This window comes from Neofelis nebulosa, chromosome 7 (genome assembly GCF_028018385.1).
Source record: "Neofelis nebulosa isolate mNeoNeb1 chromosome 7, mNeoNeb1.pri, whole genome shotgun sequence".
In the NCBI taxonomy this organism is placed as follows: Eukaryota; Metazoa; Chordata; class Mammalia; order Carnivora; family Felidae; genus Neofelis; species Neofelis nebulosa.
Window position 1 is genome coordinate 105408926 of NC_080788.1, and position 25107 is coordinate 105434032.

Here is a 25107-nt window from a genome sequence, read left to right on the forward strand (position 1 = left end):
CTGCTGCTACACAAATTTTAAACATGTGCTCTGATGATGCTTGGTGGTTAGCACCTTTTTTCTTGGTGAACAATATTTTTTTAAAAAAGCATGACGTTGTTATTCTTTTCCCATTCACTGAATAAGGAGATTACTATTCCAAAGGGCATTACATGAGTAAACCAAAAATTAAAAAATAAATAAATAACTTTCAAAACAGAGAAAAAAATCACTTATTGCCTTAAGAATTACTTAGTCATAGTTTAAAATTACCTGTAGTTTGATTTCAAATACATTTTGAATAAGTTTAGCCAGTACTGTTTCTGGATTACTAAAGATATCTCCAACTTGTTTGTTTACCCGTTGACAGAGTATTGCTGCATCTTCAAATATATCATTTCTCAAGTAAGCACCCTAAACAGAGGCATTTTACATAGTTAATGTATGATTTTAAAATGGTTTTTAAAACACAAATTAGCATAAAATAAAATCCAGAAAAGTGTACTATTAGGTTACCTCCTGGCACTGTTTTATATAAACATCAACACAATGGGAATAACCCTACAAAGAAGAAAGAAATACATTATCATAGTTCTGTTTTAATAACAATAATCACAACAGTAATAATCTCAATAAAAATTATATGTAATAAAGCTATGTCTATGCCCTAATAAATCACCAATAATAACAGTTGTTGGATTTAAATGAAATTCTCCCAGTTGCTTTTTATGAAATTGATCACCTGGTTCATATCCTTGCAAGATTTTAGAATGAAAGAAGAAAACTGGTATGAGTTTTTTGTAGTCATTTTGCCCTATGATCACCTAGCCAATCTCCCTCAACTCCAAAACATGTATATGCATGCATGCACCCACACACACACAGATTCAGTCTTGAGAAAAGGTTTTTAATATATATAAATAAATACATTATGTATTTCATGTTAATATATATATATATATTTCCTTCTTTCCACTCTTGGATTCAAAGCATTTGTGTTCCCTTGCAAGACTCTGAACAGAGCTGTATTTAACTGGCATTCTGGAAATTTACTTTTAAAATTAAATCTATTTTAGCAGAATGTATTTAAACAAAATAATGTGTCATATTAAGCTCTCTATAATGATTTTTGTCCATTAACAAATCATACATAAAAACAAGTAAAGTAAGCAATGCCAAAGTACACTATTGTGTCAAGAGCCATTCTCAATACTTAATATGTTACTTGTAAGTGAAAAGTCCAACAAAAAACTCCTATTTCCTACTCAGATACAAATATAAACAGATCGGGGGTACCTGGGTGGCTCAGGTGGTTGAGAGTCCGACTCTTGATTTCAGCTTGGGTCACGATCCCAGGCTCATGGAATCAAGCCCCATATCAGGCTCTGTGCTGAGCCTGTTTAAGATTCATTTTCTCTCTCTCTCTCCCTCTCCCACTCCCTCTCCCTCTGCCCCCCTACCCCATTTGCATTCTCTCTCTGAAAAAAAAAAAAAGGAAACAAATTGCAAAGCACTATTTCTTTAATTTCTTTATAGGGATTCTCTCCCTAATTCAAAATCCAAGAAGATAGTATTTCTTTGTATTACCACCTAAGATCTTCTGGATTTAAGTCTTTTACTAATTATATTCCATCTAATCTCTGGCTCCTACATTCCACCAGATATTTAAAGCTAAATCTTTTTACTTTTGACCTATTTCATAACATGTTTGACTGAAAAAACAAAAAGACAAGAAGACAGTATGATTTTCTATGTCAACCAATATAAAAAGTCATTGATAAAATTTTATTGAATATAATATTAAATACCTAAAATTTAACATAATTTATGGAAGAGATATGAAATATACATTTAAATTGTTCAAAACAATAAAAATAATCACTGTGAGAGTCATACAACTAACAGGATAATCGCTGACTATAATATATAGAATTTATATAATCTCCACAATCTTGAAGATTAATCTTCATTTCTAATAATTACTATTTACCTTAAAATGAAGCAAAACTGCTGCTACTTCTCGCATTCTGGAGATTTCACCTCTTCTTTGAGCACTGGTAAACTCCTGAATCAGTTGGCATTCTAAATCATGGTATTTACCTAAAAGTAAAAAGGAAGTAATTCAGCTACAACGGGACAATGCATGCAAGTTATTTACAAGCACATGAATTATTTACAAATATAATGACTATGGATCTAGCCTTCTTTTGAAAGACTTATAAAAACAATATGTGATTATACGCAGTGAGTCTAGCCCCTAAAATACACTATGATATAATATAAATCTATATTTTTAAAGACAAAGAAATCTTCCCAACCAGGAAAACAGCTGAACTCCCTTGGTCTGACTACCACTTACCACTGTTACTTAAAAAAGCAGCTGACTGAGATAAACCTCTGGATGTCATTTCTGATAGTATGAGATAGGAAAAATCTTAAACATAAAGCTGTAGAAATGGTGAAGAGGACTACAGAACTCTTTACTAGAATTCAGATGTCTTTACCATGAACTATCATGGATTTAACACCAAATATCACCTTAAGATAATACATGGTGTCTGATTCACTACATTATTGAGGCTACTAATGTTCTGTGTGAAAACCTGAATGCTGTGTTAATCTTACAGTAATCAGAAACGTTGCCAAGAAGTCCAACTATCTATGTAATTCTTATTGTAACACTTTTGGGAAAATAGGTGGCTCTCTGAACCTTCTATGCAATGGTCTCCCAAACATGACTCAAATTACCATGGGAGCCTGCAAATATAATGGCTTTTCCAGAGACCCAGAATGATCTGCTTAAAATATAATCCAAAGACTGGAAAGGATAAAACTAATCATGTAAGCAGTTATAAAGATACTGAAATGCTCACACAAGCTTTTAAGTTAAAAGCTCTTAGCTTTTAAGACAAAGAACCTACTTTACAGATACATGGATACAAAACAACCTCCAAGATACACTGTTAAATTAAAAACACAAGGTATAAAGCTATTTGTATAGGATGCTACCAATTATTTAAAAATAACCAGGGACAGGACTAAATTCTACACATGTATATGTGATTTATGTCCTATGCTTGTATATCCATAGGATATTCTAGAAGAATACCTAAGAAACTGGTAATGACTGCTTCAAGGAAGAGGAGTCAAACTCAGGGATAAGGTGAGAAGATAACATTGTTCCCACTATCTCTCCTTTTACTATTTTCTTTTATAGAAGTATTTTTATCACCTATTCACAACTATTAAATAAATCAAACTCCACTTACTCGCAATTTTGGATTTTACTTCTGAAAATCTGGAAGATAAAAACCAATGATGAGGTTCATACTAGAGAAAAATGTACCACAGTAATCTAAGATGTTAATAAAAGGGGAAACGGGGTCTGGGAGTATAAGGGAAACCTTTGTACTAAAGGTCACCATCAAGGAAAGAAAGAAGGGAGGGGAAAAGGGAAGAAGAGAGGAAAGAAGGAAGGAAGGGAGGGGGGGAGGGAGGAAGGAAAGACGGAAAGCAAACAAACCAGCTAGTCAGCCAACCAGGAGGGAAAGAGTACTGATAGTAAGCATGCCAGGTAACAAAACTGAATTTGGGCCATTCAGATGGGGCGACTAGTTCTCATTTATGAAATTCACTCTGAATAACCAATAACTTGTTAAAGAGGGAGATGTTCTATATGAGGCATTAACAACCCCACCAGCCCCAACACTGAGCTATTGTCTCTGCTTATATTCACTAACAAGTTTTTAAAAGATTTTTTTTTTAATTTATTTTTGAGAGAGAGAGTGTGCACAAGTGAGCGAGGAGCAGAGAGAGAGGGGGAGAGAAATTCCCATGCAGGCTCCACACTGTCAATGTGGAGCTCAGAGCAGGGGCTCAAGCTCACCCAATGCAGAACTTGAACTCATGAAACCTAAGATCATGACCAAGCTGAAGTCGGATGTTTAACCAACTGAGCCACCCAGGTGGCCCTATTCGCTAACATTTTAAATTCCTATTTGTTTATTTGCCCCTTCTGTTGGGATTTTTTTCATAAAAAAAAATTCCATTACTGTTATTTAAAAGAAAAATAACAAGAACAGTATATGAAACATAAAATAGAAGTCATCAAAAGAACCCAGCAATGTGTGTTACAGACGAACCATCCAATCTTTGCAAATTCAAAAACTAAAACATTACATACTACCATACACTAGAATTTTTTTTTAAATTTTTTTTTTTTTAACGTTTATTTTTGAGGCAGAGAGAGACAGAGCATGAACGGGGGAGGGTCAGAGAGAGGGAGACGCAGAATCCGAAACAGGCTCCAGGCTCTGAGCTGTCAGCACAGAGCCCGACGCGGGGCTCGAACTCACGGACCGCGAGATCATGACCCGAGCCGAAGTCGGCCGCTCAACCGACTGAGCCACCCAGGCGCCCCTACACTAGAATTTTTTAAAATCTTAAATATCAAGGGAGAATGTACATTATGAAAAAGTAATGTTGAGAGATTCTATGTAATCAGTTTGGAGAGAGAGGAGGATGGTTGGCAAAAGAGATGGCAAAGACAGATAAAGAAGGTGATAAAAATGTAGAGTTGTACAGGGGCGCTTGTGTGGCTCAGTCGGTTGAGCATCCGACTTTGGCTCAGGTCATGATCTCACAGCTTGTGAGTTCGAGCCCCACGTCGGGCTCTGTGCTGACAGCTTGGAGCCCGGAGCCTGCTCCAGATTCTTTGTCTCCCTCTCTCTCTGCCCCTGACCCACTCTCACTCGCAATCTGCCTCTCTCTCAAAAATAAATAAACATTAAAAAAAATTTTTTTAAAAAGTAGAGTTATACAAAACTGATGTATCAAAGTCATGGTGGAATAGAATGCATGTAAGGCCATACTGATCTTTGTGAAAGAATTAAAACTAATTAGGACATATATTCAACTCCAAGGCTTGGCAGAGACTAAAACAGAATTGTAAGAGAAATATGTAACTGAAAAATAGGAGAAGATGAGTATATGCAGAATAGAATGGAGAGATTATCCAACAATTATCAGGCAACCTATTGTGATCTACACATTTTACCCATTTAAGGAAATGGTCCAATTTTGAAGTCCCTAAGGAGGAGTCTGTGGCTAGGCTAAAGAGTCTAAAATTCCATGAAGTTGCTTATAACAATCTGTGTGGATCTGAATTTTCTGAAGAAACTTTTTTAGCTTTCATCAACTTTTAAGGTGTCTAAAACTCCATAAAGTTTAAGGACTCTCATCTAGATATAAGAAAAAGCAGCTGAATGGCCCCATGTTTAAACTTTCCCCATTCCCTCCATTCCAGCTTATCAGAGTCCAAAAAAAAAAAGAAAATTTAAAACATCACTTTAGGAAATTTCAAAATTCTTCAGCAATTTTTTTTTTCAGAAGAAAGACAAAGAGGGGCACCTGGGTGACTCCATCAGTTAAGTGTCCGACTCTTGATCATGGCTCAGGTCAAGATCTCACGGTTCATGGGTTCATGAGATCAAGTCTCGTGTCTGGGGGTCTGCTGGCAGTGTGGAGACTGCTTGGGATTCTCTCTCTCCCTCTCTCTCTACCCCTGACCCGTTTGCGCACGCACGCGCTCTCTCTCAAAATAAAATAAACTTAAAAAAAAAAAAGACAAAAGGTTGAAAGTATTTCAAAGTATACCACTAAATTTAGATATTAAGAAACTATATTTTTTCAATCAACTCTTATATACTATGCTTGTACAAAGGAGGTACTCAATAAACTCTTGTTGAATAAGCAAAAACATACAGGGAAAAATAAAACTTTATAAATTATAGCATACATGCAAATTAGCTCTTGAGAAATGAACTTGCCTGTCAAAAGGTAACTCTTGGGCAATTAGGTGCAACTTCTGAATGATGTCTGCTGCCTCCTTTATCTATTCAAAAATAAATGAAAGCAATAATTAAAAAAACAAACCCTATACATACCAAATATATCTTTATATTTGAAAATAATAATAATCCCCTATGTATGCCAATAGACCCTCACTCCAACAATTATCTTTTAAAATCCATACAAATAAAACCTTGTGAGCAACGGAAATACATTATCATCAATAAATGAATCAATAAAACATAAACATCTGTCTTTCTGGTATTGAAATTTTGTGATTTTATAATGCCATAATCCCTTCCCAGTGAAACTTGCAGTTCAAGTTTACTCTGAAAAAATTAAAATCATTGCTTGCTGAAAGCCTAAGTGCCTCTTCTGGTTTATGAACCCAAAAAAGACAAACAAGATTTATGAAAATAATTCAGATCATATTGCTGCATATATCCCACTTTAAGCTGAACTGAATGAATATAACAAAATAAAACAGCTAAAAGACCTATCATTTAATAAACACATAAATTTATAAAACTTGTTCTAAAAGCAAATATAGAGTTGAATATGAAGCCTCCTGAATGAAATATGGTACAGAGGTGTACTTCTTTAAGTGGTAGAACTAAAGGATTCAGGCCAAGGGTCTAAAGTCCTTGAAATGCAAATATTGGACCATGCTTACTTACACTAATGTGTGGGGGGAGTTATACAATATTCACTTTTTCTTTAAGTTTCAATTAAGTACTGAGTTTTGGCACACCTTCAGTAACTGATTTATGATCACTCACTTTCTTTTACACTAAAAAATAAAGAGACTCTTACAAACATGAAGCAAGAGCTAAAAACATTAACACAGATCTTTCTAACCAAGCACTCATGTGAAGTCTGGCAAGCAAAGTGGACAACAGCAGGGCCCAACAAACTGTTGCCAAACAATAGTGAACATAGCATTCTGGTTTGAGTTATCTCTTCTCTCCTTGTCTGTATGTCACTGTGATTTTCAGTTATAAACACTCACTCCATCCTGCTGCACATGGGAACAGGTACCACTCCAATATCATTTTGCACCATGCCATTTAGTTGGACTAGCAATGTCCAACCTTTTCTCCTCACCAATATCCCCTTCAGAAAAGACCTGCCTGGTCTATAGCCAGTTCTGTTTCCACCAGGAATCTGTCCTATTATTTTAAGAGATGGAAGTCCCCATTATGTGCTGTTTGCAAACTTTCCTTAATGTAGTAGGAATATAGCAATAAATAACACTTGACTTTATTGAATTTCCACAAGTAATTATTTTATAAAAATCATTTAAAGCACAATAGTTCTCAAGGGCATCAATCAGTTACAAGTATAGTACAATAGTAAGTACAGAAGTTGTCAAATCCACAATCTAATAATTTGTCTACATGTAGAGTAAGGTGAGAGGCCACCCATGCAGCAGTGTTAAAGATAATCAAATCATCAGGCATTATCTACATGAAGAACAATAAGCTGTGATTCTAGGGAGTAAAACAACTAACAAACTTTGTAAGAATAGAGGTAAGAGGGAATATATATGACATGGACAGAAAATAGGTTTTTTAAAGCAAAGTTAAAAGAAATAAAAATGACTATGGAGCAGGAAGAAGATGTGTTATCCTATTCTAATTCCTCCTGCAATCACACATCTCTCTAGGTGTGGGTGATTTGCCTTTTCTTTCCATTGGGAAGGGAGAGCTGGCAAGAGTATAGAAACTGAGATAGCTAGAAGTTTATCTTGTAATTGGCAATCTAATACCAAATGTAAGTTCTTAAATGTAGGGGCGCCTGGGTGGCGCAGTCGGTTAAGCGTCCGACTTCAGCCAGGTCACGATCTCACGGTCCGTGAGTTCGAGCCCCGCGTCAGGCTCTGGGCTGATGGCTCGGAGCCTGGAGCCTGTTTCCGATTCTGTGTCTCCCTCTCTCTCTGCCCCTCCCCCATTCATGCTCTGTCTCTCTCTGTCCCAAAAATAAAAAAATAAAAAAATAAAAAAAAACTTAAATGTAGTTAACTGTGATAATACTAAGCCAAAAATAATGATTCATAACTAGCAAACAGTAACCCCAAACTTATGGAAGACATGAGAGAAAAACAAGATGATTGGGAAAAAAGGAACAAAACATAAGAAAAAAGGAACACAAGATGAAAGAAAACAGAAAATAGAAGAGAGTGAAGCAAAGAAGAAGAATTCACTTAAAAATTACTAGTCTAAAAAAACAAGAACAAAAAACTGTTAGTTTATACTTGCACCCTAAAAACTACAGATAAATGAGTGAACAAGTGAATGAAATAGTAATATGAAGACTTTTTCTTTCAATTAGAACTTAACAGATAATACAAAGAACTACACAATGACCTGAGGATAACTATAATGTTTAAATAAGCGTATAAAGAACTTAATTTCATGATGTAAAACATTACAAGCAATACAAATCGGATTAAAAGTATGTATGATCAGTCAATTTTAAAATATTTTTTTCTCTAGACTCTAAGTGGTTACTTTGAGCTGCCTTCAAATAAAAGGCCAACTCACATTGGGTAAAATATCTGCATTTGGTTTATAACAGCATAAACAGATTACACAATCCAACAGGTATAATACCAGGTAATCCACGTTATAAAATTTAAATTACATACAATTTTTCATATATAAAAACATATTTTATAATATGCATAAATATGTACTTTTATATTATAACCATATATTTTTATATTTAAGAAACAAAATAAAAGCATTCCATAAACTATCCTGAAAAACAGTTCATTGCTCAAGCTTTAGGGTATGTGTCTGTGTGAGTATACTTTTATACTTAAAAATCATAAATGTAACAAAAGCTAGATATTGCCACTGTCTTACAAGTGTTTAAGTTTGACAACATTCTTAATGTTAATCTTGTCAATTCTACCTTTATACAATAAATATAATTCCTTACACTCATTATTTAAAATACTGTCTTTTCCTTAGAGGAATTATGTATAATATGTAACTGCTTTTTCTGTAAGCGTATACAGTTCCTACTTACAAAAAACAGTGTTGCCGAATTCAAAGTAAACTTCAACAATACTTAGTTTTTAACATTCCACTATCATAAATATCCCATGGAGTAAACTTGGAATAATGCAGGAAGACTGTATATTCAATGTATTAGTGGACAATGTTACCTTGTGCATATACTATCTATAAGAATGTCTATTTCTTCATGCATTTTGAATTTTTCCCCCTCGGGGGGGCGGGGGGAGAAAGCTAAACAACCTTCTTTCAACATTGCAGAACAGTCAATACCGTGTACCCTCAGACCAGTATTAAGTGACTAGTGCCATGAAAAGGATTAACATAAACAATTCAGATTTTTCCAATCTCTTTGGTCCAAACTAGAGCTCTTTATTCAAGCAACAGAAACCAGAAACTCTGAATTCCTTGTGCAGAAAGATATTTCAGCTTATCAATGATTTAGGTCACACCACCCCCTAAACCCAACAGAATATAACTATTAAATTCTGTTAATATTAAAAGTCAATTATGGGAAAGAACTATTAACATAGTTAACTCAGCATTTCCAAACCACACATAATTCTATAAACAAAAATGCCAAGACAATCCCGTAGTTAAAAATCTGAATATACACACTTCATCAGGAATCTGCAGGCAAGTGTACTAATACACATTTCAGGACAATAAAAAGTTTCAATAAATCAGCTACTCAGTGATTTGAAAGTAATAATTAGGCATTGCTATTAATGATGCAGCTTGCTTTTATCATTCTGATAGTGCTCACCTTTTCAGAATTTGTAAAAACATCAGATTTCAATTCTCCATCTAGAAACTCATTGAAGTATTTCATCAATTTCTGAGCCTCCACTGCCCGTTGTCTAGGTGTGTTTACCCCTTCCAACTGGTCTCCAAGGTGACAGACCTTGGTTGCTACATAGCTGATGTGCTCATCTAGTTCTTGGAAATGTTGGAAGGCAACCTAGGAAAAATGTACACAAGCATAAAATATAATCAGAGAATCCAGTTTATAAATTAATTCATATCAAACCCAGAGCACCAATCTCATCCCTACTCTCTAACTTAGGTAACTGAAGATAATATAGGAGTTATATATGAGGTAAACTACAAAAACAAACTTATGCCCATTAGCAGCATAACATGATCTGAAAACTTTTTAACAAACTTGCACACTTTTATACCTTTAACTATCAAAACATTTTATCAAGAACATTTGTTTAGAAACAAAACAGTATCCTGTTTAACCACATTCCCAGTACCATTCAGTCCTGAAAACAATGAACGAAGTATCAAAGGGACCCATGATCTGGACAATTTGCTTGCCATCACGCGGAGTCAAAATACGTCAGATGGGAAAAACACTAATTAAAAATAGAATATTGGGAGACCTGGGTGGCTCATTTGGTTAAGCGTCCAACTCTTGATTTTGGCTCAGGTCATGATCTCATGGTTTGTGAGATTGAGGCCCATGTCTGGTTCTGCGCTGACAGACAGAGCCTGCTTGGGATTCTCTCTCTTCCTCTCTCTTTGCCCCTCTCCTGCTCGTGCTTTCTCTCTCTCTCTCTCAAAAATAGAGTAGTTAACATATATTTTAAATATTTGAAGAGCAATGCCAACATTAGAAATAAGGTAAGATGGTTCTTGCCCAGTTTTGAAAACAGAAAAGACTATAACAATTATTTAAATGAAGCAAAGGTACAATACTTCCTAACATATTTTTCCTCTTTTCTGACTACAGAGATTGTTCTGCGGTGTATGAAAATTATACACAATGAATGCCTTAGAACTGCCGATAACAAAATTGGTGATAATTCAGTATGACACTTTGTTCTTACTTTAAGTTAAGATGGAGGTCGGGGGGGGGAGAGGAAAACATTCACTAAGGACTTCCTCTGGGCCAGACACTGTTCTAAGCATATTATATGTATTAACTTATTTAATCCTTGTAACCAGCTATTTTTATAGATGAAAAAAACTAAAGCACAGGGAAGTTAAGTTGCTAGTAAGTAGCAGAGCAGACTTATCTCCAGAGCTTGTTAGGTTAACTAATAATACCATTATTATTACCAAGAGAAAACTGCATTGGAAGTATTTGGAATCTATCACTTGGACTATGTAAAAACACATCCTCTATCTTACGTAAACTACTGACTTTATTAAATGTTTTCTCACAGCTATATATGCTTGAGCGAAGGAATCTAACTAAATAAAATCTGAGCAGAAATCAGTTTGCTAATCCCTAACACTAAAGAACAAACAGCCCCTGGGAGGCAGCAATGCTACACAATGCTCCATGAACTACACTTATACAGGGCAATCAAGTTCCAGATCAGGCCCAGGCCATAAAAGGGGTTCACAGATTCCAGATTCAGTGTAGGACCCAAGAAGGGCTAAGAAATTTGGCCCACTTACCCCAGGGCCAGGCTGTGATTTGATTTTACTTCAAAATGGATTGAGGAAGAGTACTGCATTCACTTTCCCCACGTTATACTACAATTCTCATGGGGACACATATTCCATGACTTCTGTAAAACTTCCCAGATCAGGGAAAAATGTGATCCAGGCAATACTGTTCTGTTATTGCTTTGTTTTATGTTTAAATGAGAATGCAAATGACACTTAAATATCCAAGCTAATCATGAGTCCCCAAAAATGCAGGTCAGCTAAAGTGACATTCTTCAAAGAATGCACTGTGACTGTACTGGATGCCACTCCAACCTAAGAAGGGAATACTGTGATCCCAAACCATGGATCAACAGCAAGTCTGTGCTAAGAGTGCCTCACAACAATTCATTGACATTTTCCCCCAGGGATGCAAACGGTGGAGAGAAACCTCAATGGTTACTATTATTTGACTAGAGTTCTTTAAGAACTTAATAGTGGAAGGGAATAAAAATATAATCTGTATAAACTATTCATTGCTTAATTAGTGTTTACCTGATTGCTTTTCTGGAGCTCTTGTACCTTCTTGGCAAATTCCTTGGCTTCTTTCTGACACTGTTGCTCTAGTTTCTCTACTTTCCTTTGAATCCTTTCATCCATTATCTGGAGTTCTTGAATATGATTTACAAATTCTTCTAATAACCTAGTAGAGGAAAATCAGAGTATGTATCAATCCATCTATGATTAATCATTAGGAACTGACCAGTTCATCTGTAACAGAATATTAATAAGCATTTCTTAAGGTAGGAATGATGTTAATTTTCTCTATAGCATCTTAGGAATTATCTTTAACATGAATGAAAACCTCACTCAGAATCTCTGCCAGAATAGAAACCAATTTTATAGAAAACAGTCAAAACGATAAAGATGCTATATAAAAATAATACTGTGCATTCCAGGGAACAATGACTTTCTGTTCCTCTGATTTATAACTACACTTAAAACAACATATTCAACATGTTTTTATTTTACAGGTAGAACCAACCTTTTCTGATTTATTATTAATTGAAGAAAATATTAAATTCTTATAACACAATAAAATTCCTCCCCTCATACCAGTTAAAATCCTTCTCTAAAAGAAATATAAAAGAAAATAAATCAATCCCTGACTTCTAATGCTTGTGTCTTTATCGTCCAACTGTTAACTAAAACCCCTTTACATAAACGTTGAAAGGAATTTCAATAGTCACCTCTATTCCAAACACAAACTTGAACTAGGTTGGATCTATGGGGAAAAAACATTTTTACTTCACCTTTTGGGATCAAAAGCTTCAGGTCCCCCTCTAGAGCCTCCTCCTGGGGTTCTCCACACAAGTCTTTCAATATACTCATCTGCCACAAAAGGCTCCTAGTATACAAAATAAGTGTTCTTTTAAAAAGTTTCATAGAAGATAACTTAATGCTACTTGCAAAAATTAAACAGGTTCTACTATGTGAGAACTTAAAATAGAATTAAATTATCATTTAAATACATCTACATTATTAAAATGTACAAGCCTTTTTCAATTGAAAAAAATCAAATTAATAAAAATTAGGATATTAAAATATCAGAACAGTATCGTGACTAGTTAGAACATCCCAGTGGGAAAATGAGCAAAGGACACAATTTATAGAAGAAATACAAGAAACATGAAATATATGTGGCTTCACTAGTAATCAAATGAGGTCAAATTATCACTTTTGTTTTTAACCTCACACTCTGGCAAAGTGGGTGGGTTTTTTTGTTTTGTTTTGTTTTGGTTTTGTTTTTGGTAATTATAATACACAATATCGGAGAGGGTAAACTGAAATTCACACTCTCATCTAATCTAACATGTACAATATTTTTAAAGGATAATAAATAATGATTTAGTAACATAAACAGTATTACAAATACTCATACCCTTTAACCTAGTAATTCTACTTTTAAAATTCTAAGGGAAAAGCAGATATGAACACAAAATTTTTTACAGAACATCCACTAAGTATTATGTACAATACTGAAAAATTGTTCATATAAGTACTTAATGAAATCATTATTGAAAATTTATGACAAACTTCCAGGATGAAAACCATGTTCCTATTAAAATCATGCTGAAAAATCATGCAATGAGAAAAAAATGTTCACCTATAATACTGAAAAAAGTAGGATACAAAATTTTCTAAATTTTCTGAGAAAAAAAGCATTTATTATGAAAAAAAGAATATTAGAGCAGATGATCCAATCAAGAAAATAAACACTCAAATGTTTACCATTAGCAGCTGACAATGAATTTTTTAGACTAATACACGCTAGTGTACATATTTTTCATACCATCTTCTTTCATGTAAATGGGTATCCTGTATTGCTTCCCACTTAGCATGTAACTTAGACTGCTACCATTTGCTGGTGATTCCAGTCTGAATTCTTATTATCTGCAAAATTTCCTCTTTGTTAATCATATCTTAAAAACATATTTTCATTGATAAACATTCATTAAACAGTAAAATTTCCAGTGCCAAGCACGCTGTTAGGCTTTGGAATAAAAAGATGTATTAAAAAACTGCAACCTGAGGAAACTCACAACCTAATAGAGAAGAAATTATAAAGAATGCAAAAGTATGTGATAAGTAAAATTAAGAACCTGTGCCCAAACTTTAATATTAACACTGCTGAATAAGTCGCTACCTCAACAGGTAGTTGGGACAACAAAAAAGGGGTTATTTATTAATTCAGCAAATTTTGCTGAGCAACTGCTATGTGCTGGGCACAGTGGTGGGTATTGAGAATACAAATTGTAATTCAATAGACAGGGTTCCTGAAAGGCCTCAAAGAAATGATCTTCTAGGTAAGGATGCCAACATTAAACAATTACAGAAATAACTAGTTACAACTGTGATAAATGTAAGGGGAAAAAAAAGTCCTGGATCCAAGACTATACAACAGAAACAGAGATGACAGGAAGACACTAAGGGATAGAAGACTGGTAAGACACAGGAATTACAACTGGCAAACTTTCTGAGAGCTTAACACTTAAGCTGAGACCAAAAGAAAGAAGAAAAATCATCCAGACACAAATGGAACAAATATCTTTCCAGATCATTTGGGAAAAAGAAGATAGAACTTAACCTAGTTGTGGAACTGAGAAGATGGATAGATCACAAAGAGCTTATCTGGATGGAACAAGAGAGGTGACTATTAACGCCAACAGGTAACAAGTTTGCTCTTTTTATCATTATCATCACACTGGTACTCGAGAGACTGGTTCACTGACGTGAGTCTGATGTGAGAGGAGGAATGGGAGGATGAATTTCAGTCAGACTATGGATAACCATCATCATAAAAACAGGAACATGTACCAAAAACAGGAATACGTACCAACAAGAATAACAGCTCACGTAAACAGTTTACACGCATTACCTCATTTACTACTCTCTTCATAAGACCTAGAAGGGAGGTCCTATTTCATCCTCACTTTATGATCAGGAAACTGAGAGTAAGAGAGGTTAATTACTTACTCAAGACAACACAAGCTGGGCTGAGATTTAAATCATTCTATTCTATTACTAGGTAAAACTGAACGGCAAATATGGGAAACTACAAGTAGCTCCTTATACCTAAAGTTAGGTGGTAAGGATAACAGGTGAAGCTAAAAAGGAGAAAACTGTCACATGAAGGCCCACACACATCACTGATCAAGTCTTTTGAAATTTCTACTTAAATTTATAAACATTCTAATTGTATGACCCATCAATAATGTAAACTAATAATTTTCTCAGACAACTGATAAACTGTCACATGCCTATCTATACATAAGATCTAATATCAACTTTCAAACTGGTCATATCTTATAAGAAAACCATACAGCTTTTACGACCGTTAATATCGCTGACTGCCCCCCCCCCCCCAAAAAAAGTAAACACTAAACAGTAAGAACACAAAACAATATAAATGGGCATTAAAAATTTTTAAAGACTTTTTATATTGTACCTACAAGAGGCTCTTTTATAGTGGTCAAATAACTAAAAAATAGCAGTTATATTAATCCAGTTTCTCTCATAAGATTTCCATTATAGGAAAGCTATCTGATACGAGGAAGGCATAGAAAATAAAGAATATTGTTAACTACTTAAAAAAATAAATCAGGGGGCGCCTGGGTGGCGCAGTCGGTTAAGCGTCCGACTTCAGCCAGGTCACGATCTCGCGGTCCGTGAGTTCGAGCCCCGCGTCAGGCTCTGGGCTGATGGCTCGGAGCCTGGAGCCTGTTTCCGGTTCTGTGTCTCCCTCTCTCTCTGCCCCTCCCCCGTTCATGCTATGTCTCTCTCTGTCCCAAAAATAAATAAAAAACGTTGAAAAAAAAAATAATAAATAAATCAGTTTATCCATGTGCTGACATGTTTGAGAATTAAACCCTAATGATGAATTAGATATCCTGCAAAGGAAAAATTTTGACCCTCTGAAATAACAATTAACTCATTTAGCAAACATATCATCATTTAGATAATCATACCTCTCTTTAGTCAATTTCATTTGTGTTGAAACAAAAGTTGACATATGTCTAATACTTTTTAATTTATATACATAAATTGGGAAACATTGACTCAAGATCAAGGAATTTATGTTTAGAGTGAATACTTAGATCTTTAGAAACTCAGCTACTTACAAACTTCAGGAAATCTGACAAGCATATGAATTACTCCTAAATAATGACAAAATGCTGACAGCAGCTAATTTTTAAGTGTTTATTAGGTGCCTAACACTTTACATACTTAGTATCATTTAATACAACTCTATAAGGCAGGTTTTATTAATATTCATTCATTTTAGACCTGTGAAATTGTGTGATACAAAAAGGTTATTTAATCCAAGGTCATATAGATTTATCTGATTTCAAAGGTCCAAGTTTTCAGTTTTGGTAAAATCCAGAGTTTTTTCTTCAAAAAAAGCTAAATTAATTATGAAGTAGTCAGCTCTTCCAAAACTCCACAATACTTCCATTAAATAGCTTTACCTAGTAATGTTCTTTTTCCCTGTCAGTTTTTGCACATGCATACCTATGTAAATACTTAATAATCATAGTTCTCATTTGTTAATTTTATTTATTAGTTATTCAGTAGTTGTAATTTTTTTTTCAATATATGAAGTTTATTGTCAAATTGGTTTCCATACAACACCCAGTGCTCATCCCAAAAGGTGTCCTCCTCAATACCCATCACCCACCCTCCCCTCCCCCCCCACCCCCCATCAACCCTCAGTTTGTTCTCAGTTTTTAAGAGTCTCTTATGCTTTGGCTCTCTTCCACTCTAACCTTTTTTTTTTTTTTTCCTTCCCCTCCCCCATGGGTTTCTGTTAAGTTTCTCAGGATCCACATAAGAGTGAAAACATATGGTATCAGTCTTTCTCTGTATGGCTTATTTCACTTAGCATCACACTCTCCAGTTCCATCCATGTTGCTACAAAGGGCCATATTTCATTCTTTCTCATTCCCACGTAGTACTCCATTGTGTATATAAACCACAATTTCTTTATCCATTCATCAGTTGATGGACATAATTTAGGCTCTTTCCATAATTTGACTATTGTTGAGAGTGCTGCTATAAACATTGGGGTACCAGTGCCCCTATAGTAGTTGCAATTTCTAATTAAATATGTTACACTGTTCATTAATTTCAATACACAAGTTTTATCAAATGATATATGCCCCAAAACTCATACATCGACAAATATTACTGACATGGAGAAAAATAAGAATTTTTCACATGAAATATTTCAATTTTCTCAAAATACAATATTCCTTCATTCAACAAATATTCATTGAGAGTCTACTAGATGTTACTGACTATTCTATAAACCAAGGAAATAGCAGTAAACAAGGCAGGAGAAAATCTCTGCCCTAATGGATATCATGAAAGGGAATGACAGACAAACGAGAAGATACATGATAAATAAGAACTATGAAGAAAATTAAAAAGGATGCGGAGTGATGGATTAAAGTGGTTATTTTGGTAAACGTGATCAGACAAGGTCTAAGAAAATAAATTTTGAACAAAGACCTGAATACATCTAAAGGAATAAGCCATCAAGGAAAGGAATGCTCCAAGTACAGAGAACAAACAGTATGTGAGCAATGACAAGAGACCAGTTTAACTAGCAGAGTGAGTGAATGGGAGAACAGTTGTAGATAAGGTACAAGAGGTAGTAGAGCCCAGAGATTGTAGGATGCACCTTGATACACTTTCAGCTATGAACGAAGAAAAGGCAGGTTCCCAGGATGAAGGACTCTGCAATATACTAGCAAGTATATGCAGTAACGATTCTACTATTCCTTCCCCCCGCCAAAAGAGGTACAACCATTTACTTGAATAACTAACTGTACACAAGGTAAAGGGAAATACTCAAACATTTTGAGGTCTGTTGTATACAGAGTCCTAGTTGATTCCGACACTTGATGGACTCCAAGCATCATGCACTCAAGAGAGTGAAGATATACAAGAGCCAAGATCCAGCTCATCACTGATCCAATGGGTCCATTAGCCCAACTACTGGCCATTTTCCCAGTCCGTAAACATGTAAGAGGGACAGGCACACTTGATGGCTGACATAATTCCCACATTGGGTCCGTGGTCTATAGAGTAAGAGCTTTCAACAGTAGGGAAGTCCAAGAAGTCTCTGAAATTGCCCCTCTGTACTCAATGTAGTAAATCAAGTGGAATGTCAAAATTTAGTGCCATTCTTAAGGCTCTAAAGCAAGGATCAGCAAATTTTTCTCTCAAAAAGCTGGACAGTAAGTACTTTACAATCTTTCTTATCACCATTCAGTTCTATAGCTGTAGTACAAATGTAGCGATAGACAATACATAAACAGATGGGCACAGCTGTATATCAGTGAAACTTTAAAAACAGGTATCTATCCCAGGGCCTATACGTTTGCCAACCCCTTATCTAAAGGATGTTCGGGCAATATTCCCCACAATTTTCTAATTTAATTCATCAGTCTGGGTTTTTACAAAAACCAGATAAATCCTGAAAGGTGTTTATCTCAAAATCAACAAAAAAGTAGCCTATTACATCTGTCATGCCAGATATAGTTTCTCCAAGCCTCATGGTATATGGCCAATGATTTGGCAAATACATTATTTTCTATGGCAAATACACTATTTTCTGTCCCTATTGGGAAAAAAAAAAAAAAAAAAGAGGATCAGACAGTTTACAGTCACACAGAACTGACAGTGGCATACAATTATAGCTTTGCTTCAGGACTATGTGAACTCTCCTATTATAACATGATTTGTACCATATGAACATTGTGCAGAACACCTTACTGATCCATCATACATAACTGACATCATTGGTGGAATCTTGGTAAGATACATGTACTCATGTATATACTATACAAAGATTCCAGGGCACACTGAATCAGTAAAATTTTAAGGTAGTCAGGGGCCCTCCAGGACATCTCACCCAAAGTAAAGGACAATTATTGTACCTTGCACATCCCACCACAAGGAAAGACACACAATACCTGACAGGACTTTCCAGGTTCTGCATGCAGGGCACACATGCTCTGGCACATATACCAAGCGACACAAAAGCAAGAAAGGGCTCTGAAGAAGTGGGGGCCATACAACCAACCTTGCTGTCTGGGCCATACAACTTTGCAGACCCTATGGTATTAAAAGAATCAGTCTTAATTTAAGTATTAAAGGTATCAGTATTGGGAAACAATGTCACGTGGAGTTGTGGCAAACCTCAGTGAATAATCACAACACAAATTGCTGGATAATAAAGCAAGATCATGCCATCTAAGGCAGAGGATTACACACCTTTTGAGAAATAATTCCCAGTGTGCTACTAGACCCTGGTAGAGACAGCACACCTAACCACAGAGCAGGAAGTGAACCTGCATCCAGAACTACATAGCATGAGTTGGGTTCTAAAAGACTCACCAAGATATTATGTCAATGGACTGAGAAACTATTTAACCTAGATGGATGTGGTAGACCCAGAACCAAACATGAATAGGACCAGAAAGCAAACTGCATAAGCAGGAAGCCAAACTTCTACCATTACTGTGCTAGCTTCTCTCCTTCAATTTACGTGGATAGCCTTATGGGGCATCTCTTACAACCTGCTGATGGAGAAGGAAACAGCCTGAACTTGGCTCATGCAGAGAGTTGGCTAGGCATGTGGGTGCCAACTAAAAATGGACAGCAGCAGTAATTAAAACTTCATTCAGGGGAAGCCTTAAAATTCAGTGGCAAGAAAAATCCTCTCAATAGTCAAAGTTTTGGTAAAGACATCTGGCCATCATCTTGGGTAGACAGAACTGACCTTAGTTTAGAATATATATGGACTCACAGACAATGGCAAAGGGCCTGACTATGAGAGGACAAAGACTGGAAGATTAAAGACAGAGAAATCTGGGATAGAGGCATGTGCATGGACACATGAAAGTGGGCACAGAGTGTGAAGATCATTGTGTCACATGTTAACGCTCGCCAGAGGACATCCACCATGGAAGAAAAATCAAACAACGAAGTAGACAAAATGATTCTGCCAGTTGACGTCAGCCAGCCTTTACCCAGCATTAGCACACTGGGGACATGAACAGAAAGAACACAGTACAGAGACAACATGGCCCCCATAGCATGAGGTCCTACTTACCATGGCTGATCCAGGTACTGTCAAAGCTGAATATCTAGCCTAACGGTGATAGAAACCAACTCTGAGCCCCTGAAATCACCCCATCCTTCAAGAAGACTACTAACCCAACCACATGGTGGCAAGTTGATTACCTGGTTCCTTTCCATTTTGGATGAGTAATTCATTCTGACAAGAATAAAAACATTCAAGTTGGGTATGCCTCCCCTCAGAGGGAGTGTCTGTTCCTGTGGCACTGGATCCCAAGTATCACATCAGAGTAAAGGACCCATTTTACAGCAGACAAGGTAACCATGGATCCACTGGTCATATCACAAAGTACACCACCCAGAAGCTGTAAGTCTAATAGGGCACTGGAACAGTCTGCTGAAGGCATAGCTGAAGCGCCAGTTCAGAGACAATAACTCAATAAAGATGGAGCACTATTCTACAAGATGCGGTATATATTCCAAATTTAAAACCTTTATATGAGGGACACCTGAGCGGCTCAGCTGGTTAAGCATCCAACTCTTGATCTCCGCTCAGGTCATGATCTCACGGTTCATGAAGTCAAGCCCCATGTCAGGCTGTGCTGATAGCGTGGAGCCTGCTTGGAATTCTCTCCCCCTCTCTCTGCCCCTACCCCACTTGTGCTCTCTCTCTCTCAAAATAAATAAATAAACTTAAAAAAAAAAAATAAAGCCTTTACATGATGCTGTGTTCCCACAGGAAAAACAAGAGTCTGAGAACAAAGTATAAAAGCAGAAGTGGTCCTGCTTATAATGACTCTCCATTTGTACTTGCTATTCCCACAATTCTGGAGTCTACAGGGCTGGAAGTCTTGATCTCCAAAGGCAAAGATCTCTTTGTCTGAGAATATAGTAAGAGTCCCATTAAACTATAACTACAAGTGCTGCCTGGGCTTTGGCTGCTTATATCCAGAGGATAAAAGGCAAGAAGAGGAGTGACCATCTTGGCAGAGGCAACAGATTCTGATTACCAGGAGGCAGGGCTGCTATTACACAATAGGTGCCGTAACAGTATTTGTGACACACAGATATATTCGTGGAATACTCTTGGTACTCCTTTGACCAATTCTGAAAGTACACGAACAAGTGTAGCAACCCTGGCCTAAGATGGGTATGGTAACCAGTTAAGCCACCAAGAGTAGTGGAGGCACTAGCTGAAAGTAAGGGGGTATTAGAATGGAGAACAGAGAAGGGAAACATAGAAGAGAGAATTATCAGTTGCAACCCGAAACCAGTCACAATAGTAGGAACCACAGTTCATCCCACTAACCTTCTTCTAATTTTCCTCCCAACTGGAATGCCAAAGGAGCTGCTCCCCAAATGCGTATGAGAAAGTGGAGCCTAGTGGCACAGGAGTGGTCTGTGGTAGACACACTGATGTATTATCCAGATCTCCCTTCAAGAAGGGACTTGTTCTAGCTGCTACCAGTGCCATGCTGTCAGTAGAGAGCCTTCAGCTGGCAGTATTTTCAGGGATCACCTCAACTGCAGAGAATCAATTCACTCAATATCATACCTTTCCCAGTGTGGTCTATACAAATGACTAAGATAGGGACAATTTTGGTCTAAAGCAGGACAACTCTGACAGTTTATTTTTGTTTCAGAACTCGCCCCAGGGGCCAAAAACACTCTCACTGGGCCAACACTGTAACTCTATTTCTCCATACGTCTGATCTTGCATCCTTACTCTGTCCCTTCACAGATATTCACACCAAGGGTATCTCCTAAAAAATATTCTGCACACGAAACTCTGTCTCAAAGTCTGCTTTTCAGAGAACTCAACCTGCAACACTGTAGTAGTCCAATGGAGAGATGATGATAATGGCTCAAACGGAAGTGACGGTGGTGAAGATGCTAAAGAATGGTCAGGTTCATGACATTTTAAAGAATGTATTCACACAAATTGCTGGATTGGATGTGGAGACAAAGTTAAAAAGGAAATCACGATTATTCATGGAGGAACGCAGACTGAACAACTGTGTGAATGATGGGTAGTGTCATTTACTGAGACTGGAAAGAGATGCAAGAGGGAGTGAGGAAATGAGTTCTGTTTTGCATATGACGTGTTGTGGAGGCTTATTAAATATACCGTAATTGAAAATAGCACATGATTAGAAAAATAAGTTTGTATTACAGGAAAGAAACTAGAGCTAGATATAAAATTAGAGTTATTTAAAATCTCAGAACTAGATGAAATTTAGGAAGGAGAAGAGCATGCCAACAACATTCAGAGATAAATGAAGGAAAAGGATCCAACAAAAGAGACCAAGTAGGAGGAACTAGAGAAGGAGGAAGAAAACTCAGGAGTGAAGGAGTGTCCTGGAAGCAAAGTGCAGGTTTTATCTCAGAGGAAAATTATCACTAGAGTTTAAGATAAATCAGCTACTGCTCCCAGTGGAATGAAAGTTCCAAAAAAGCAAAAAGCAAAACCAAACAAATGAATCCCAATAACTTGCTCTCTAATACTTAATGCTGCTGCAGAGGCATTTACAATAAGAAAGATAGCCAAGTTAACAGATTTTAAGACCTCCAAATGACCAAGTCACCCCAAAGGATTCACAAAAATACATGTAAATAATCCCCCCAAAAATCTTTCAGAATTTCACAAACCTGACAAAGTTCTATCTTTACCTTCTATTTCACTATAGTAATTAAAGGCAAAAATTGTCCCAACAAAAACAAATACCTATGAATTATGCACTATAGACTAAAATGCTATTATATTAAATTCAACTTTATGTAACTCATTATTGTAGTCAAACTGATTTCATATTTTTTACAAATGCTACCAATGACAAGAAAAACATGGAGTTTGTAGTTATTTCTATTAAAAACTAAGACATCAAGCCCCTGGACAGGAACATGAATCCCTAATTTAACACTGTTTGAGAAAAGTGAACATTTATATTTTCTTATAGCATCCTTTCCCAAAACAGATCCAATACAATGTGTTACAACCACCTAGAAACTCAAAGAAACTGTAATATTTTGCCCTAGCCTATGTAAGAAAATAAATAAATAAGTATTAATTAATTATTTAAAACATAAGGCTCAAAGGATTTCCGAAAGAAGTATTTCTGTATCCTATTAAGCCAACAAACCATGGGTTCAAGTACTACCTACAAGGTATTTTTCTTAAATTTATTGTGCATATCATGCCAAACTAATCTTTAAAACACTGCTTTCTGGGGTGCCTGGGTGGCTCAGTTGGTTAAGCATCCGACTTCAGTTCAGGTCATGATCTCATGGTTGGTGAATTCAAGCCCTGCATCAGGCTCTGTGCTGATAGCTAAGAGCCTGGAGCCTGTTTCCGATTCTGTGTCTCCCTGTCTTTCTGCCCTCCCACGTTCGTTCATTCTCTCTCTCAAAAACAAACATAAAAAAATAAAATTTAAAAAAAAGGCACTGCTTTCTTTTCATCAGAAACTTCCCTATGCAATTCCTAAACTATCAAGTTCACACTCTTCTGTCTACCCTTTTAGATTCTTATCTTACATTTCCTACCCAACTTCTTTGCTCCCCAAAATGAACAGCCACACTAGCTAGCATCAGCCAATTTCAGTCTTCTCTTCATACCCATGCTACTTCTGCTTCCTTACATGTGGCCAGGTAACTCATCCCACAAGGCTACTCTTTCTCCTCCCACAATTTAAACACCTCTATATAATTATTCAAAGCCTGGCTCAATTCCCATTTCCTCCTTGAAGAATTCCTTCCCTACATGACCTCCACTGATTTCTTCACTCTTTAAACCCGAAAGAGGCTTGGAAATTCAAACCTCAACACAGAACACTATACTATTATCATTTATTGTTTTACAATAACTTTTGTAAGTTTCACTCTTCCCCACACTTAAATTGAAAGCAGAGGCAGCATCTGCTGAAATGTCATACATTTCTCTTGCTTTCCAACTGTGGTCAATAGAATAATGTTGAGCACCACAGATGCACAATAAATGAAAACACTTGCTAGTTAGGACCATGGCCAAATCCCCTGCAGAAGATCTTGAAAATCAAGCCCTGATTCATACACACAAAATCAGAAAGGCAGTACTACCACCCCACACGCCAAAAATAAAGAACAAGCATTCTATGGTAGTATAAATCCAAAATTTTATCAGAAACCAAATATGAACCTTATGCAATTCTAACACTGGAACTAAATGAGTTTTACTACATTTTGCCTCTCCTTTTTTAGCCCCACTTGATTTGGTTTTCATGAGACTATGTATTCTATGACAGATTAAGAAATGAATTACATTTATTGCGTATTGGTGGTTGTTTTTTTTTTTTTTTTTTAAAGCACACAAAATGGATTCATTCTACCTAGGGAAAGGTAGGAAGACAAAGCACATTAAGACACTTAAATACAGGGGCACCTGGGTGGCTCAGTAAGTTAAGTGTCTGACTTCAGCTCAGGTCATGATCTTGCACTCCATGAGTTCAAGCCCCACACTGGGCTCTGTGCTGACAGTTCAGAGCCTGAAGCCTGCTTCAGATTCTGTCTCTCTCTCTCTCTCAAAACTAAATAAACATTTAAAAAGATTTTTAAAAGACACCTAAGTACAACTAAGGCAAACTTTTACAAGGTTAAATTTGAAAACTACTTGCAACACTGAGATGAACAGTTTTAGTTTTTTAAAGTCATTTAAAAAAAATTTTTTTAACGGTTTTTATTTATTTTTGAGACAGGGAGAGACAGAGCATGAACAGGGGAGGGTCAGAGAAAGGGAGACACAGAATCTGAAACCGGCTCCAGGCTCTGAGCTGTCAGCACAGAGCCTGACGCGGGGCTCGAACTCACGGACCGTGAGATCATGACCTGAGCCGAAGTCCGCCGCTTAACTGACTGAGCCACCCAGGCGCCCCTAAAGTCATTTTTAATATCCATCTTGAAGGAGATGGCAGCTCTTTAAACTATGATAAAATGAGCCAATTAATCTTATTAGCAGAACTGTTTTGAAGACAATTACATGGTGGTACTTTAGACTCCTATGAAACATTTTAGTTTCTCTTACACAAAATCTCTCTTCAGAATAGAGTATATCTCACTTCTGACAGTAAAGTAGTATCTGATTTCCATGCCCAAAAGAGAAAGGTAACAGAACATTACAGCATGTTTTATACCAGTCTCAAAAGAATCACAAATTAGGTTTAAAAATTTTAAAGCTAGAATGGTCATTAAATAT

The 25107-nt window shown here is 36.3% G+C and overlaps 1 protein-coding gene across 1 annotated transcript in view; it reads right to left on the reverse strand.

The window, feature by feature from the left end:
• Positions 1-25107, reverse strand: part of EXOC5 (exocyst complex component 5) — a 62816-nt gene that overhangs the window by 29620 nt on the left and 8089 nt on the right. The window contains exons 2-9 of the mRNA XM_058739151.1: positions 12545-12639; positions 11787-11934; positions 9616-9810; positions 5808-5872; positions 3249-3277; positions 1970-2079; positions 496-540; positions 253-393 (exon numbers count right to left, since the gene is read on the reverse strand). Of these exons, the coding sequence (XP_058595134.1) occupies positions 253-393; positions 496-540; positions 1970-2079; positions 3249-3277; positions 5808-5872; positions 9616-9810; positions 11787-11934; positions 12545-12639 (828 nt within the window). The remainder of the gene's footprint in view (positions 1-252; positions 394-495; positions 541-1969; positions 2080-3248; positions 3278-5807; positions 5873-9615; positions 9811-11786; positions 11935-12544; positions 12640-25107) is intronic.